At 42.0% G+C, this 18670-nt stretch overlaps 3 protein-coding genes across 7 annotated transcripts in view; 2 read left to right on the plus strand and 1 right to left on the minus strand.

Annotated features, from left to right (window-relative positions):
• LOC111957697 (sarcoplasmic/endoplasmic reticulum calcium ATPase 2) overlaps window positions 1–4016 on the plus strand; it is a 40013-nt gene extending 35997 nt beyond the window's left edge. The window contains exons 17-21 of one of the 2 annotated variants that reach the window (XM_023978640.2): window positions 106–191; window positions 287–420; window positions 586–703; window positions 799–919; window positions 3256–4016. In XM_023978640.2, coding sequence (XP_023834408.1) covers window positions 106–191; window positions 287–420; window positions 586–703; window positions 799–919; window positions 3256–3269 — 473 coding nt within the window. In that variant the 3' untranslated portion in view covers window positions 3270–4016. Of the gene's footprint in view, window positions 1–105; window positions 192–286; window positions 421–585; window positions 704–798 lie in introns of both variants that reach the window. The other variant, XM_023978639.2, reaches the window with a different exon arrangement.
• Window positions 4017–4147: 131 nt separating this feature from the next.
• Window positions 4148–9987, minus strand: LOC111957698 (anaphase-promoting complex subunit 7). The gene is made up of 11 exons (XM_023978641.2): window positions 9770–9987; window positions 9221–9407; window positions 7407–7526; window positions 7149–7260; window positions 6883–7036; window positions 6617–6759; window positions 6355–6472; window positions 5964–6160; window positions 5436–5660; window positions 5170–5320; window positions 4148–5013 (listed from the first exon to the last, which is right to left on the minus strand). Exons 1-11 carry the CDS (start codon window positions 9868–9870, stop codon window positions 4824–4826), a joined length of 1698 nt encoding a protein of 565 aa, XP_023834409.1. The 5' UTR covers window positions 9871–9987; the 3' UTR covers window positions 4148–4823.
• Window positions 9988–10186: 199 nt separating this feature from the next.
• LOC111957699 (ubiquitin-conjugating enzyme E2 G1) lies at window positions 10187–18593 on the plus strand. 4 transcript variants are annotated; one of them, XM_070436862.1, is made up of 6 exons: window positions 10187–10378; window positions 14416–14518; window positions 15994–16091; window positions 16226–16404; window positions 16523–16633; window positions 17131–18593. In XM_070436862.1, exons 1-6 carry the CDS (start codon window positions 10336–10338, stop codon window positions 17308–17310), a joined length of 714 nt encoding a protein of 237 aa, XP_070292963.1. In that variant the 5' UTR covers window positions 10187–10335; the 3' UTR covers window positions 17311–18593. The 4 variants fall into 4 exon arrangements, with proteins under 4 accessions (XP_070292963.1, XP_023834410.1, XP_070292964.1 ...); XM_023978642.2 differs by having other exon boundaries at window positions 10190–10378; window positions 16781–18593; XM_070436863.1 differs by having other exon boundaries at window positions 10193–10378; window positions 16519–16633.
• The last annotated feature ends 77 nt before the right edge of the window (window positions 18594–18670 follow it).

Consider the following 18670-nt stretch of genomic DNA (forward strand, 5'->3'; position numbering starts at 1 on the left):
TACCCTGCCATATAGTGTTATTGTGCACTCCTCTTCCCCCACCCCCTAGTCAGAGAACAAGTCTGTCCCACAGTCGGTCAACTATTTCTCCGTCCATGTCCTCAGGTTATGTGGGAGCTGCCACAGTGGGAGCCGCTACCTGGTGGTTCGTGGCCGCTGAGGACGGCCCTATGATCTCCTTGTACCAGCTGGTGAGACTAGCTCCTAGAGGTCAGCTTTACTGTCTGTGTGGTGTTGTACCTCCCAGCCTAAGTCCCTCGTGTCTGTCTGACTCCTCCCCCCACAGAGCCACTTCCTGCAGTGTTCCCCTGACAACCCTGACTTCGCCGACCTGGAGTGTCATGTGTTTGAGTCCCCCTACCCCATGACCATGGCCCTGTCTGTGCTTGTCACCATTGAGATGTGCAATGCCCTTAACAGGTGGGTCCCCTGAAGTGAGCGGAGCGTTCTTTCATCCTCAAAGAATAATTAGCATTCAGTAGTGGACAGCTACAACTTTCTAATTACATGAATGGAATAGAGTAGAGTACTCTATGTGGACCCTAAATCATATCTTAATGTGACCTTCAACCTCTCTATCCCCAGCCTGTCAGAGAACCAGTCCCTGCTGCGGATGCCCCCCTGGGAGAACATCTGGCTGCTGGGGGCCATCTGCCTCTCCATGTCCCTCCACTTCCTCATCCTCTACGTAGAGCCACTGCCCGTAAGTCAGCTTTACTCCTATCAACCTCTCAACCCAGGTCATTCTCTAGCTGCCCCATTCTCACTCTCTTCATCCCTCTTCCTCCACCTCTCCAGGTCATTTTTCAGATCACCCCTCTGGACCTGACCCAGTGGCTGGTGGTGTTGAAGATCTCCCTGCCCGTCATCCTGCTTGATGAGCTGCTAAAGTTCGTGGCCAGGAACTACCTGGAACCCGGTAACCAGCCAGAGTATAAGTCATCCGGCAAAGGCTGGTCCCCCTCTGCATGCACGGAGGGCATCTCCTGGCCCTTTGTGGGCATCACCCTCCCGCTGGTGCTATGGCTCTACAGCATCGACACTAACGTGTCTGCCCTGTTCTGGTCCTGACTGACTCCAGCACACAACCCTCCCGATGCACCAGTGTGAGTGGAGATTAACACACGTCTAACAACCCCCCCCCCCCCATTAACCAGGATCAACTACAACAACCACATCAACTGCAGTGAGCGCTCAAGTCAACATTTGTACCTGTGTCGACGACAGATGCTATCTGTGAGCCCTCTCCTAGGTTTGTCTCCAGGACATTTTTGTCCATTCAGTTTTTTTTTTACCATTCACTATTCCCTGAGGTTAATCATTTGTCGATGTGTCTTCGTTTAATATCAAGCTGTTGGTTGTGTTTTTTTTGTTGTTTTTTTTTGAACAGGCGTAAAAATCATCTATTTATGAGACGTCTACAGAGAATTAACACTATTTTATCAAGATGAAGATTTTTGTAGCTTTGGGAAAGGGTAGGTGGGGGGGGGGGGCAGCTGGGACCCATAAGCGACGTGCACAGGACTTAGACGTTTGACTCTTGTTTTCAGTGTGAACTTTGACCTCTAAAAACCTTGTGGATAAGTATGGTGTGTCGTAACTGTAAGGACCATCATTTGCACTGACTCAGAAGTCTGCACAAAAACATGCATGTATTCTGCCCTGGCATGAGTAACTGAGATTTCTTCAACAATAAATGTTTCCTTCCCGTTTGATCTCCTCCATGTTTCCTTTCTGCACTAGGCACAGCTACCTCAACGCTAATAATATGACTATTGATAACTACCCGTGTTTCTCACTAAGCTTTTCATAAACATTGTCATATTGAGTGTTGAGGTATGCACCATTTTGCTTTTGCAGAAAGAAATAGAAAGCCCTCATTTGCCTTTTTCATGTTATTTTAAGAGCTTTTTAAAAAGTTTAATCTGTGTTCTTTTTATGTTCCTTGAGTGGGGTTAGGACTAAATGTTACCTTAGTTCAATTCAAAGCATTTATTTTATATAGACAAGCCTGTCGTTAAACACGTTTACTTGAACACAACATATTATATTATTCCCATAAAGGTTCACTTTTTTTAGGTTTAGCTTTAATTTACGGCACTGTAGTTTCTTTATTACAATAATTATGATATGGATTATGTATATTGTGCACATACTGTACTTGAATATGTATAAATGCACCAAGGGGCTGATTTATCTTATCAGTTGAGCACAAGATGGATGCTTGGTGGGACCTTTATGTGGTCTGGATTGCCTGTTTGGGTGTGTCAGTAAGTGGAGTCTGCTTTGGCCATAGTATATAAGCCCAACTCTAAAAGGCTAAGATGACTGGCTGGTAGAAGAGTCTGTATATCTGTACATAGCACACAAAATAGTATCTATGTGCATGGAGTTTTACAGATGCTCCATACCTTTACACTAGTTTACTTGAGCGTGTTTTAGACACACTTTAGGTAGGTATTCCTGGAAAGCATGCCCTCGCCGATACCAGGCCAGTAAGCGCTTGAGTTTTCTTAAACCTAACTGCTATTTCTTCCAATGCCTTCTGCCTGTTAACCCAACAGAGTGAGTACCCTCTGCCTGCATGCTTTCTGCCCACTAGTGTCTCCTCTCATCCTGGCACTGTCACACACCGAGCCTTGCTGTCTGAGTCTGACAGCAGTAACTCTTCTCCTTGTTGAAAGAATAAGTGTTGAGTCTGTGCTCTTGGTCTTTGATACATTCTTTAAATGGTACCATTCCTTGAGTGATATTACCAATTGGTCTTATCTATCAGCCAGCAGAGGCCATCGGCAGGATCTTGTAATATGGAGGAAAATTGGAGGCGCCTTCATTTCAACATCCCTTTGTCATTAAGTGCCAGGCAAACCTACACTATAGGATTAAGACCCTGTGTCTGTCTTAGTTCCACCTGGATCAAGTCTGTTTTTAAGGGATTGATGTGTAAAGCGTCATTACTGGTAGCAAGTTTTGAGCTCTGACATGTGACTCGCAGGGCATGGTGTTTCACTTAATATGGCTTACTGCATTTATTCCCATCCTGCTTGCACGTGGCATGGCCCTAGACATTATGACTGTAAGTAGAAAATGAAGCAGATTACCTTTTAATAATGGCTTTTTGTTCACCATGCCTTTTTAAATGCCTAGTGAGGAAGCCATGCCTCTGGTTTGCACCTTTTGCTTCTTTGACCTATGCCATATTTCTGTCGTCCTCTGATTGGTTTCTCTCTGTCTTTCTCTGTTCTCTCTCTGCAGCTAGTGCCGTGTAAACCCGCCCCTCTAAATCCCTTGCAGGAACTGTAAGGTTTTGTTTGTGTTGTGCATGTGTTTTTTGAGCAGCAGCACATCTTCCAAGACCTGCATGTCAAAGAGATATCAAGACAGGATTGATACATTTCATAAGCAATTCCATTTCAAAAAAAGTACTAATAATCAAATGGTAAATATTTTAAACAGAATGGGCATAAATGGGTATGAAGTGTTTTTGGAATCAAATTAACCAATCCCCAGTCCCTCAAACCTTACTGCATGGGGAAGCCTTCAAACTAGACAAGACAGAGTTCTCATGCCATCTTAATAAACTTAGATGTCATAGTTTTATATTAATGTACAATATTTCATGATGCATGTCCTCTGAAGCAGTGAATTATTTGATCAGATGTGTAATAGTTAATGTATAGTATTGCTAAATTAAAGACATTAATTTACAAACAATAGTACAAATGTTAAATAAGCTCAAATGCCTATCTTTTCCTAAGGAAATCTTTTTTTGAATAGGATGTGTAAAATAACCAGACTATTTGCTTTGCACTGTGATGTGCGATATGTTTGAAGCAGATTTTGCAGTATCTGGGAAGGGCGGAGGTGCGGCGATACAGTGATGCATACATTATCTTGAAAGCAGTCAGTCCCTTCAATGGCACGTGTTTGCCAAACTGTACTGTAATTTCAGAGCATACGATTGTATTATGTATCACATGATTTGTGGTTTCAGCTAAATAAAGCGATTATACATGTGTTGCTTTATCGTCTATATGCCAGTTTGGAGAGGTCTTCATTTGAAGCTACCTTGCTTGTAGCCTAAATACAAGGATGTTTTAGAGTTGCTCCTCAACAGGTCACTAAAATAAATGACCAAACTTTGTAATAAAGGAATGTCAGGTCATGAGACCTTGTCATGATTTTATTTTATATCTTCAAACATATATACAATGCACAATACATGCTTATACACATTTGCATTGGAAAACTAGTAACATTACTTTGCAAAGAATGTGAGTCAAATGAAATGACCACATGATTGACACATTAAACATTGAAAGGGAAAGTGTCACCAGTTTCACACCAATATTCTTCTTAAGAGAAGCATGTTCATACATGCAAATGTTACAGGGGTAAATAAACACTGAACAGAAAAGAAACAGAAATTAACTGACGTCACTGGTTTCATAGATTTCCTGTTTACCAGAGAGAAAACAAGCAAACAGTAATGGCAAACTCCAAGGCCATAACCCAGCAATCCTAATTGGCCGCCTCACCTCGTCTCCTTTACTCTAGGACGTAACATTTTCACCTGTCAACTAATCAGTGACAATCGCGAACTAGGAAAGGCGGAGTTAAGCTTACTGAATTCTCTGCCCATTGGAGTCATGAGTAAAATGATGCGTCCATCCCAAAAAAGCAGGGGCTGCTATGCTGACTTCTATAGAACCCTGGGATGGGGCTATACACCCATATTGAGTGGGTGACTAGAGCAGTACATCAGGTAGCCCATGATGCCCCTGTGTGGTTTATGCCCCCTGCCCCCCTCTATGCCCTTGGGGTCACTGCATGCCAAACCACTGCTCCTGGTCTGCCCACTGGGCTGCCTCACTGTCACTGCCTTCCAGGTCTCCATCCTCCCCGCTGCCCTCCATGTCATCCCCATCCAACTCCACAGTGGCATCAGCAGGGCTCTCCTCCTTCTCCATCTTCTGCATTCCTTCCAGAGACTTCTGGTCATTTGGGTCCAGGCTGAGAGACCAACAGTGTCAGAGAAACATGGGCATTCTCAAGATCAAAAGTGCAATGTTTACATATTTGAAAGAAGAAAATAAAATAGGCCTAAGGGCAACACTGCTTTAACGTTTCATGAGGTGTGTAAAACACTGGACTTGTGTGTAACATTACCTAAGTGCTATGCTGTATTGGTCCATTGCCTCTTGATAATCATTGACCGCCACAAGGAAATCCCCCAGCATTCTGTGCAGCACACAGTCACTCTGATTGGCTAAGGCATTCCGGAGAAGAGCAATCCCTTCTTCATATTTCTGTTCTCGACCTGAAATAGGATGACAAACAATATCCAAAATCTTTTCCCTTACACTTATGAAGATGCAAAGGTTGTAAATCTCTACAGCACAACAGCTGATAAGGATAGGTAGCAAGCTACATACTTAGCAGCTCTGCCTTTTTGACCACAGCCTTGGTGTAGTCAGGCCTCTGCGCTAGCGCCTTGTCCAGCAGGGTTTTGGCCTTCTCCTGGGTCACAGGGTCCTCCAGGCAGACTGTGGCCAGGATTGTTAGAGTCTGGGCATTCGCTCCCAGGGTTTTATAGATGTTATTGGCCATCCCCATCGCCTCTCGGATCCCATTGGATGCCAGGTAACAGTCAATCAGACCTGAGGACAGAAGTCTCATTACTACCTCAATACTAGTAGCAACAAATAATATATGCCATTTAGCAGATGCTTTTATCCAAAGTGACTTAGAGTAATGCGTGCAAAAATGTTGAGTATGGATGGCCCCAGGAATAGAACCCACAACCTTGGCGGTGCAAGCGCCATGCTCTACCCTCTGAGCCATACAAGACTACAAACCAATTTGCAAGCAAACTTGCATTGGATGTTTGATGTGGGGGGCTGTTCCCAAGTGTAAAACAGATTTTCATTAGAATGATTATCATAACAAGTAGGTCCCCTTGCCTTCGTAGCAGTCCAGACGGCATGGCGCCAGGCGCATGGCCTCTCTAAAGTGGATGATGGCCTCCTGAACTCGGCCCATGTTCCTCAGTGCTGCCCCCTTCAGGAGGAGGGCCTGCACACTGTTGCTGTTCAGCTGGATGGCCTTGGCACCCAGGTAGAGGGCCCGGGAGTAGCGCTTACTGTAGAAGCTGTGACATCTGAGCCACCAAAAACAGATAGGTAGGAACATGTATTTAGTGTACATAGACTGAAAAACAGGTTGATTAAACTGTTATAACAAAATACAAGCACTTTATTATAGATTAATAAAAATAAAAACTGCACTCAATTTAGTATTTCAACGACTTGGATCTTATCATACGTTTATTTCTGGTCACTGAAGATCACTTACCCAGATATGACCCAGGGCTCTGCATGCTGATCTGAGATGTTAAAAAGTCTTCCTCCAAGGACCTCAACATCCTCCAGGTGCCCCTCACGTGCCATAAGGTAGCCATATACATCCATGCCTGACAGCAAATATTGACAACATAACTGAATTAGTCCAAATATTTAATTAATTAATGTCTTAGATAAGCATCGCTAGCCTGGCTTAGTGAGTCCTAAAAAACAAATGTATGTGATGGGTTTTTCTGATACCAGTTGTCTAGTACCTTTGATCAGATAAGGGTCCAGCATCTGGGCCTGCTCAAACTTCAGGATGGAGTTCTTTGTGTCGCCTGCCCTGAAGTAGACATCTGCCAGGCTCACCAGCAGGTCCACATTGTCCCGCAATAAAGACTTTTTCTCCAGAGAGCTGAGAAGGAGAATCAGGGAACAGAGAAACACCCAGAATGAGAGCCCGAGCTTAACAATACCAGAGATGATGATTCATGAAATGAACAACGCTCCCATGGCGGTGAGGCACTGGTCTGCTCACCAGATGGTGTTGATTGCTCTGTGGTTGTCCCCTGCATGTATGAAGGCATAGGCTTTGATCCATGCAGAGAGCCAGTCCAGGTTGGGAATACTCTGGATCACATCCATAGTCATGGATGCCACCTCAGCTCCCTTCACTGACAGAGACAGGAGACCTACAACAGAAAAGGAGTTATAAGAACCCTTCAAAACGTAGAGCACAATAACACGGGGTGTTGGAATGTCTGTGTGGTGCACTACAGAAACATCCCAGTCACTAGTCCATACCAATGATGGCATCCAGTGCCAGAGGACACTGTCTCAGGACCTCTTTGTAGCTTGTGACAGCAGAGCGTTCCTGCCCAGCCTTCCTGTACAGATTTGCCAGCATCATGTTGATCTGAAAAGGATAAACAAATATGCAATTCCTCGCAAGAATCTCGGCTACATTACTTTATTGAAATAGTCATAAATGGCACCGCAAGCTTAGCTGACCCCACCGCAAGCTTACCCTTTCAGGAAGGGACCTCGAACTTGGCTGCCTACCTTTGGGGTTCTCTGTCTAGATGGAATCCCATCAAGCACTGCAATGGCATCCTTATCCAGCTTCAGGATGGTGTAGCACTCTGCAATCTTATACTTGACCTCAATCTCAGAGGGCAAACTCTGGGAAAAAGACAAATGTCATTGGTCAATTCAGAAGGCAATGTGATTCCTTCCAGCACATTGTGCACAATTATGTACAGTGTATTCGGGAAGAATTAAGACCCCTACACTTATTCCACATTTTGTTACGTTACAGCCTAATTTAAAATTGATTCAATTAATTGTTTTCCTCATCAATCGACACACAATACCCCATAATGACAAAGCGAAAACAGGTTTAGACATTTCTGCAAATGTATATTTAAAAAAAGATAATTAACAGAAATACCTTATTTACATAAGTATTCAGACCCTTTGCTATGAGACTTGAAATTGAGTTCAGGTGTATCCAGTTTCCATTGATCATCCTTGAGATGTTTCTTCAACTTCATTGGAGTCCACTTGTGCTAAAGTCAATTGATTGTACATGATTGGAAAGGCACACACCTGTCTATATAAGGTCCCACGGTTGACAGTGCGTGTCAGAGCAAAAACCAAGCCATGAGGTCGAAGGAATTGTCCGTAGAGCTCGAGACAGGATTGTGTCGAGGCACAGATCTGGGGAAGCTTAACAAAACATTTATGCAGCAGTGAAGGTCCCCAAGAACACAGTGGCCTCCATTATTCTTAAATGGAAGAAGTTTAGAACCATAAAGACTCTTCCTAGAACTGGCCAAACTGAGCAATCAGGGGAGAAGGGCCTTGGTCAGGGAGGTAACAAAGAACCTGATGGTCACTCTGACAGAGCTCCTCTGTGATAATGGGAAAACCTTCCAGAAGGACAACCATCTCTGCAGTACTCCACCAATCAGCCCTTTATGGTAGAGTGGCCAGATGGAAGCCACTCCTCAGTAAGAGGCACATGACAGCCCCCTTGGAGTTGGCAAAACGCACCTAAAGGTCTCTCAGATCATGAGAAACAAGATTCTCTGGTCTGATGAACCCAATATTTAACTATTTGGCCTCAATGCTAAGCGTCACGTTTGGAGGAAACCAGGCACCGCTCATCACCTGGCAAATACCATCCCTATGGTGAAGCATGGGGTTGGCAGCATCATGCTGTGGTGATGTTTTTCAGCAGCAGGTACTGGGAAACTTGTCAGGATCGAGGGAAAGATGAACGGAGCAAGTGCAGAGAGATCCTTGATGAAAACCTGCTCCAGAGCGCTCAGTACCTCGGACTGGAGCGAAGGGTCACCTTTCATAAGGACAACGAACCTAAGCCAGCGCCCGACTTGAACCCGATCGAACATCTCTGGAGAGACCTGAAAGGTTGAGAGGATCTGCAGAGAAGAATTGGAGAAACTCCCTAAAGACAGGTGTGCCAAGCTTGTAGCGTCATACCCAAGAAGACTAGAGGCTGTAATCGCTGCCAAAGGTGCTTCAACAAAGTACTGAGTAAATGGTCTGAATACTTATGTAAATGTAATTTCAGTTTTTTATTTAATACATTTGCAAACATTTTTAAAAACCTGTTTTTGCTTTATCATTATTGGGTATTGTGTGTAGTTGAGGGGGGGGAAACAATTTCATAAATTTTAGAATAAGGCTAACATAATAAAATGTGGGAAAAGTGAATGGGTCTGAATACTTTCCGAATGCACTGTATACTGTCTGTAGAGCAGGTCAGTCAAATGTGCGTTATTTTATATTAATGACATGAATGCTTGTTGCTAATATGTGTTGTAATTGACAGAGTTGGGAGCCTTGCACACCTGTGACTGTATGGAGGATGCAGTTCCCCCAGTAGATGGGCGAACTTTGGACGTTTTGCTGAGCACTTTCTTCTGCTGCAGTGCCATGTTGTACTTGCAGGCAGCATTACGGTACTCCTTGTCATGGAAGATGGCATCTGCATGGTAAACCAGCAACTGGTACTTCTGGGATGGTGAGAACAGCTCTCTGCAAGAAAAGATGTGGCACGCGCATCAATGGCACAGTATTAGACTGACAACTTAAGTGGTCAAGATCAATAGCAATCAACATACAACACATTCACAACGTCAGAATTAATCCATCTTATTAAATTTACACCCATCTTAAGCGATCTAGTTAACGTTAGCTAGCTTGCTACAAGTGCTTGCTTGTCAACTTCAACTTGTCTCGTGACGATCAGCATGCATTCATTAGGACACATGTTTTTATCAATTGTACAGAATGATATGCTTCAAAGCTGATCGAACGGAATTAATAGCTAGCTAGTTAGATAAAATGTGGATGTTCAGTAATAACGTTAGCTAGTTAGCCAACAAGCTAATACTTACGGATTGTTATTGCTCATTGTCAGCAGTAAGCTACTCATTATCCGAACGTTTGAGTGTAGTCCCGCAGCGGCCATATCCCGTACATGATCTATGACGTTCATTTCGATGTATTTTGATGGGTATCTTTGAGATTTTAAAAAATCTAAAGTTATACGATTGCAGTTAGTCAGTTAACTTACTAGCTTTCATCACAAACTGCGATGTATTAAATATGGCGCCGGAAGTTGGCAAGTTGAAGGACCCATGAATTATGTTTTGCTTTTATAAAAACAACATCCTATCCTTGATACATGTGGCATACATATTATATCTATTTTTTCTTCTCCTTGGTGTAAATGATTTAAATTGTAAAATAATTCGTTTTAAATAATTTTTAATACCCACTCAACGTTTCATGATCAGGAGAAAAGTCTAGCCAGCTATAGTTTCTGCCCAAGCGCTGTTGGAACACATCTTACCACTATCCTGTCATAACACGGAGGTAGCCTATCTAGTTGCCAATTTTATTTTATTATTTCTCTCAGTGTTTGGCAACACATTATTTTTTTGGTTTAAGCTCACATACAATGACTGAACAATCAGCATTACTTCTTCGAAAGCAATTGGCAGGTAAGACAAACGTTTAAAGACAGAAAGAGACACCCAAGCTACGTAGCTATCTAGCCTAGCTAACCAGCCGCCGGGTTCAACGAGGGCAGCCACGGTTGTTTGTTTACATTAGTGCAATGATCTTGGCTGTAAACACAGTTTAGTTATATGTATTCCACTAAATTATCATATTAAGATGACGGAATTCAACTGCACAACTAACCCCATCTATGCATTGACGTAGTCTAAACTTGCAAGTTAGCCAGTTTAACATATTGACTGTCAATGAGAACGTCACCAGCGTTACGTTAGTTGGCTAGCTAGGAAGTCAATATTTTGTTACTGATTCGAGCTATAGAGGAAATAACTATCTAATTTAGCCCTAACCTAATCTTACACCAACCTCTGTCTGCAGTGAAACACAACCCTAGTGGGCTATTAACATGATCTGGCTTGCTATTAGCTAACTGACAAGCTAGCCAAGGAACAAAGGAATAATCGTCCCCAGGCCCATCTGACAATGGTGGGAACATCACATCATTGTTAGCCTGTTCACTCGTTCTGGCAATGGCATACATTCACTGTAGCTAACTCCATTAGCTGTTGACAGCTAGCATATACGGGTAAATCTATTTGAATTCAATCACTTTTTGACAACACCCCTTTTGATTTGAACGAAACCTACCATACATATTTGCTCATTGTATAAGTGCTCAGAAAGGTACTATTTGGACCTGAATGCCAAAACGTTCAAGAGGTTAAGGTAACCAAAGTTGACCCATTTTGCGTACCCCCCCATAATCACTGCAAAGTATAAAAGGTTGAGATTGCTTTCATTTAAAAGCTTACAAACAAAGTTGTCAAACAGTTTTATATTTACCGATTTTTTGGTATAAAAAAAAATTATATATTTTTTTAACCTTAAAGTCAATTATCCAAACGCGTAAACTTCGATTTTTTTCCAAATGTTCATATGTTGTCGTTTAGACCCTATTTGACATAATATCTGTTTTTTTCTGTTGTGACCACCATCGGTTGAGACACAACATGCTCTTTAATACATGGTGAATGTCAGGTTTTGGCTGATAAATGTACTAAAATTGGAATAAAAATTAAATGTCGACTTTCAAATTGTACCACCAAGATCATTGGAGCTCCACACATCAGCGAATGTTGACTTGAATGGGAACGGTTGTTTTAAATTATACTGTCAATCTTCCATAGGAAACCTTTTGAAATCATAGAAATATAGATAATAGAAATGACAATTTAAGTTGACATTCGACAGTGGGTGGAGAGGCGGTCATCTTTGGGGTAGTAATTAAAGTAAAACATTTTATTAAAGTTCAATGGTGTACCAGCTAAATTGCAGTGGTCTGAAGGAATAGGTCCATTTTATGAATGCTATTGGTGAAATGACACCCACCCTGTATTCAAGAGCATTTTGTTTCTCAACTGATAGTGGGCACAACACAAACACCTTAGATGATCTGAAATGGGGTCTAAGCTACAACATGCGAATATAAAAAATAATCAGAGTTTAGGTGTTTTAAGATCATTGACATTAAAGGTTTAAAAATGATAATTTTTAGTTTTTTAGTTTGACAGCACTGTTTGTAAGCTTTTTAAATTATATAAAACTCAACCATTTATCTTTTCCAGTGATGAAAACATGGATGTCTTATGGTATGGTTGGGTATGCAAAATGGATCAACTTTGAGCACCTTTATCTTTTGAATGTTTTTGCGTTCAGGTACAAAAAGTCATTTTGACCACTTCTTCCATAGGCAAACATCTATGGAAAGTTTTGTTTAAATCAAAAGGGATGCTGTCAAAAAGTAATTTAATTAAAATGGCTTTAACAAGCGCAGTGGTCTAAGGCACTGCAGTGCTAGCTGTGCCACCAGAGATTCTGGGTTTGAGTCCAGGCTCTGTCGCAGCCGGCCGCGACCGGGAGGCCCATGGTGCGGCGCACAATTGGCCCAGCGTCGTCCGGGTTAGGTGAGGGTTTGGCCGGCAGGGATATCCTTGTCTCATCACGCACTAGCGACTCCTGTGGCGGGCCGGGCGCAGTGCACGCTGACCAGGTCGCCAGGTGTACAGTGTTTCCTCCGACACATTGATGCGGCTGGCTTCCGGGTTGGACGCATGGCTCTCGACCTTCGCCTCTCCCGAGTCCGTACGGGAGTTGCAGCGATGAGACAAGACTGTAACTACTACCAATTGGATACCACGAAATTGGGGTGGGGTGGGGGGGCTTTAACAATACAGGTTTTAATTCTGCTATAGAGAGCATTCAGAAAGTATTCATAACCCTTGACTTTTTCCACATTTTGTTGTTACAGCCTGAATTCAAAATGGATTCAATTGTTTTTTCCTTTCACCCATCTACACACAATACCCCCATTATGACAAAATGAAAACATGTTTTTAGACATTTCTGCAAATGTATTAAAAATTAAATATATAAATATCTAATTTACGTAAGTATTCACACCCCTGAGTCAATACATGTTAGAATAACCTTTGGCAGCAATTACAGCTGAGAATCTCTCTGGGCTGTCTCTTATACACATCTAGATGTGTATAAGAGACAGACATCAAGTTCATTTCTATGCCTATTTTTTTTTTTTTTTTTGCAGTTTTACTTTAGTGTCTTATAGCTGTCTCTTATACACATCTAGATGTGTATAAGAGACAGGTTTTCATTTGGCCTGTGTTTTAGGTTATTATCCTGCTGAATGGCGAATTTGTCTCCCAGTGTCTGTTAAAAAGCTGACAACCAGGTTTTCCTCTAGGATTTTGCCTGTGCTTAGCTCTACTTAAAAATAATAATAATTCAATTGTAAAAGAAAAACTCCCTATTCCTTGCTGATGACAGGCATACCCATAACATGATGCAGCCACCACCATGCTTGAAAATATGAAGAGGGTACTCAGTGATGTGTTGTGTTGGATTTGCCCCAAACACAACTCTTTGTATTCAAGACATAAAGTTCATTTCTATGCCTATTTTTTTTTTTTTTTTTGCAGTTTTACTTTAGTGTCTTATAGAAAACAGGATGCATGTTTTGGAATATTTTTATTCTGTACAGGCTTCCTCCTTTTCACTCATTAAAGTTAGAATTGTGGAGTAACTACAATGTTGTTGATCCATCCTCAGTTTTCTCCCGTCACGGCTATTAAACTCTGTTTTAAAGTCAACATTGGCCTGAAATCCCTGAGTGGGTTTCTTCCTCTCTGGCAAATTAGTTAGGAAGGATACCTGTATCTTTGTAGTGACTGGGTGTATTTATACACCATCCAAGTGTAATTAATAACTTCACCATGCTCAAAGGGATATTCAATGTCTGCTTCTTTTTTTTTACCCATCTACAGATAGATGCCTTCTTTGCAAGGCATTGGAAAACCTCCCTTGTCTTTAGTTGTTTGAAATTCACTGCTCGACTGAGGGACCTTACAATTATCTGTATGTGTGGGGTACAAAGATGAGGTAGACATTCAAAAATCATGTTAAACACTAGTATTGCACACAGTGAGTCCATACAACTTACGTTACTTGTTGAGCAAATTTTTACTCCTGAACTTATTTAGGCTTGCCATAACAAATAGGTTGAATACTGATTGACTCAAGACATTTCAGATTTTCATTTTTTATTAATTTGAAAAAATGTCTGCACATAATTCTGCTTTGACATTATGGGTTTTGTGTGTAGGCCAATGACACAGAATCTCAGTTTAATACATTTTAAATTCTGTCTGTAACACAACAAAATGTGGAAAAAGTTTGAGGTTTGAATACTTTCTGAAGGCAAAGTATTAACTAACTCCATCTTCTTCTGTATCTTAGTAAATAGCTATATGTTTATCTTGGCAGTTGGCTGAAAGAATGTTCATGTGTCTGACAATGGAAGTTCAATTTTGTGCACCGGGGGGGTACATGTTGGCTGACAATAGGTACTCTCTTTCTCTACCTCTGTCTACACAACTTTTCACTGTTCCTTTTGTCTCTTTTTGTTCGTTGTTGCATTTTGTTACCTTGTGTCTTTCTATTTCAGAGCTCAACAAGAACCCAGTGGAGGGCTTTTCAGCTGGCCTAATAGATGATGAGGATATATACAAATGGGAGGTGGTCATCATAGGGCCACAAGACACCCTCTTGTAAGTTAGGACATTTATTCGAGAATGTGTCTGAACATAGGTTGATATTCTCTAAAGAAGAGGAGTACATACTTTGAATGTACTCTGTTGGGTAAATGGGGATGATGACTGCTTTGACCTTGACGGAGCTGCTCTTCTTCCCGGGGAAAGCGTTCCCGCTTCACGACCTTTCCATCACGGTTGAGTACTCCACATTGTCCCCCTCCCAGAGGGCAAAGATCCTTCCCGTGACCCTGAACAACACCCTGTCATTCTCTGAACTCGCTCCTGCAAGTTCATGCTCTACAACAGCTGTGGAGTACGACCCTTCCTCACACAGAAAGCGGCAACGGTCCTATTCCAGGCTCTTGTCATCTCCTGTCTAGACTAATGCAGCTACAGTATCTCTTGGCTGGGCTTCCTGCTTGTGCCATGAAACCCCTGCAACTTATCCAGAACGCTGCAGCCTACCTGGTGCTCAACTTTCCCATGTCACCGTGCTCCTCCGCACACTCTGGCTTCCAGTCGAAGCTTGCATCCACTCCAGGACCATGGTGCTTACCTACCGAGCAGCAAGAGGAACTGCTCCTTTCTACCTCCAGGCTATGCTCAAACCCTACACCCCAACCCGAGCACTCTGCCACCTCTGGTCTCTTGGTGTCCCACCCCTACGGAGGGTCAGCTCCTGCTCAACCCAGTCAAAGCTCTTCTCTGTCCTGGCACCCCAATGTTGGAACCAGCTTCCCTCTGAGGCTAGGACCGCAGAGTCCCTGCCCACCTTCCGAAAACGTCTGAAACCCTACCTCTTAAATGAATCCCACAGCCCCCTTTCCATGACACAGACTGACCAGGTGAATCCAGGTTAAAGCTATGATTCCTTATTGATGTCACCTGTTAAAATCACTTCAATCAGTGTAGATAAAGGGGAGGAGACAGGTTAAAGAAGGATTTTTAATCCTTGGGACAATTGAGACATGGATTGTGTATGTGTGCCATTCAGAGGATGAATGTGCAAGACAAAAGATGACAGTGCCTTTGAACGGGGCATGGTAGTAGATGCTAGGGACTTGAGTGTCAAGAACTGCAACGCAGCTGGGGATTTTCACGCTCAACAGTTTCCCGTGTGTATCAAGAATAGTCCACCACCCAAAGGACATCCAGCCAACTTGACACAACTGTGGGAAGCATTGGACCAGCATCCCTGTAGAACGCTTTTGACACCTTGTAGTCCATGCCCCGATGAATTGAGACTGTTCTCAGGGAAAAAGGGGGTGCAACTCAATATTAGGAAGGTGTTCCTAATGTTTTGTACAGTGTGTGTATATAGTCCTACTAGCACTGACTTTGCTGATAACTACTTTACTGACTGTGATATGTGGTTGTCTCACCCAGCTATCTTGAGATGAATGCGCTAATTGTAAGTCGCTGTGGATAAGAGCATCTGCTAAATGACCTCAATGTGAAATGCGTTGCTTTCTCTGTTCTCTCCCTTACAGTGAAGGAGGGTTTTTCAAGGCATACCTGACCTTTCCCTATGATTATCCACTACGGCCTCCCAAGATGAAGTTCATCACTGAAATCTGGCATCCTAATGGTAAACACACTGGTCACACATTATGAGCCCTACTAAACCTAGAGCTGTAACCTTTTAAAATCATTGGAGTAGGATTTGTGTCCCCTACCATGTTTGCTGTTTACTAGTGTATATAATGACTTCATCTCTCTTAGTGGCAAAGAATGGTGATGTATGTATCTCAATACTGCATGAGCCAGGAGAGGACAAGTTTGGCTATGAGAAACCAGAGGAACGTTGGCTTCCAATCCACACTGTAGAGACTATTATGATTAGTGTCATCTCCATGCTGGCCGACCCTAACAGTGATTCGCCTGCTAATGTGGATGCCGCGGTGAGTTGTAATAATACATTTATTTAACACTGTGTTACAATACCCAAGTACGTCCAGAACCTGTGTCAAAGTGACAATGACAACTGTGCTATTGAGTTTGTGCCTGTCCCACAGAAAGAGTGGAGGGAGGATCCTAATGGTGAATTCAAGAGGAAGGTGGCTCGCTGTGTACGGAAAAGCCAGGAGATGGCATTTGACTAGAACCCAGACTCAGTGGCAAAGTTCCAGGGTGAGTAAGCAACATTCACCTACCTACTCATTCTTGTTGTTATTTAAAGGAATGCAATCATTATTTTGTAGTGTTCAGTTTTGACTCTTCTGTTTCATACTTGACTGTGGTAGAAAACATTGAATGTTTTTCCCCTCTTCCATCTAGCTAAAGGAAATTGCTTCAGAAGGAAAATAGTCAGTTCAGACTAGGCTTTTGCACCCCTTCTTTTGCCAATCAAGGGATTTGGTCGGCCAGCCACTTTTTTTTTTTCAAACGAAGAATGAACGTGAGAAACCTACCAGCAAATATTTCCCTCCATTTCCTACCTGGAATTGTATATTTCGTTTTATTTATTTGGAAAAATATGATGTAAGATATGTCACTACTGTAAATTAACTAGCTTTTTTTTAATCTGCTGCTGAACAGTTTCTACTTTATACCAGGTTTCTTATGCAATTTGTTTATTGTGCTTGAAGAATTTAAAACAAATGAAAGCCAGTTCTTCTCATTATTAGGTTCTCACCAAGTGTCCCATCTTCAGTCACCTCTACAGAATGCGGGCCTGCCTGCAAAACCTTGTCAAGCATGTTTTCGTCATTCAACACCTGTCATTTGATCACTGCTGCCTAATGTTAGTTCTACTCCCTCTTGGCGGTTGTCCTCTCCCTGGAGGGTTTGATCAGTGTGCTTGTTGACTGGGTCCTCTACCCAGATAATCACAATGTATGTTACCAATCATGTCACTCTGCTTTAATGAGACTTTTTCCAAAACAACCAAAAAGTTCTATGTGGTTAAGAATGAAGCTGTGATTATTCAGTGGATATACCGGTTTTCTGGCATCTGAATTTACCTCAACTTAAAATGATATTTTTTTTAGGTTTTATAGTTGTTTGATTTGTTCTAAGTCTAGTGTTACATGGGAGCTGTAAATGTGATTGACATGACTTGTCCCTCCGAGGTTGTTTCTGGGTGATGGGTGGCACGTTTGGCTTCTTGGTGCATGTGTACCGTTATTTTTTTATCAGATCTTGTAGAATTCACATCTACCCCTAGATTTATATTCTGACTTGTGAATTCAGATTATGAGTACAAAAGTCTCAAACTAAGGCCATCTAATGTTCTGTTATTGGCACAGCCTATGGTGGACAACGTGTTTTACTTTCTTTAAGGAATGACAGAAGTCTCATGATATTAACCACCATCTATTTACTCTTGGTGAAACCAGGTGGTAAATTACTGGGAGGCATGCGATTACACCATTAGTTAGAAATGTGTAGCATATGCATAAGGTATCTAGGTTTGTTTTGTATGTTACATGGGATTTTGCTGTTGGATTGTTGACATGTGAAAAGGAATGGAAAAATTGAAAGTAATCTGGTATCAAGTGTTATTCTGAAAGAGAAAAAAAATGGACAGCTTTCTGATGCATGTTGATCTAATATTATGCATAACAATCAATGTTTGAATTGTGGTGGGGTGCTTTGCCACAGGCTTAATAATCCAACTTTGCTTTGATCGTGTTCATTAGAGCCACCCTAAAGCCGACACCAAATCATCAACAACAATGTCAGTCATGACCGATACTTTAAGACTATCATATGACAAACCACTAATGACACATGCAGTCATGTTTGCAGGTTGATTTGCCAACAAATTAGCTATGCTGGGATTGCATACAAATGCAGGTATTATTCATATATTTCGATGTGACATATGGTTTACAATTGATGGTATTGTGTAGGCTTTGACACAACTTCTTTGTACTCTTTAGATTTCACCTCAGACCGGTGTTCACTGTATTTGCATAAGAGACTTTGTGCATTTAAAACATCATGAAGCAATACACTCTGATCATTTCAATCATGTTTTTCCCGGGTAATCCTGTTCTCACCCTATCCCCCTTGTTTGTTGTGTTTACCACTTTATGTTTATGCCATGTGTATTTGACATGAGCTCAATAAAATGTGTTAACTGTCATACTTTTTGTATTTCTGTTTTATTTATCTAGTGTTGGTCTAATCGGATGGGAAGAGAAGTAAATTTACCCATTTCTT

Source organism: Salvelinus sp. IW2-2015, linkage group LG33, assembly GCF_002910315.2.
Source record: "Salvelinus sp. IW2-2015 linkage group LG33, ASM291031v2, whole genome shotgun sequence".
Classification (NCBI taxonomy): domain Eukaryota; kingdom Metazoa; phylum Chordata; class Actinopteri; order Salmoniformes; family Salmonidae; genus Salvelinus; species Salvelinus sp. IW2-2015.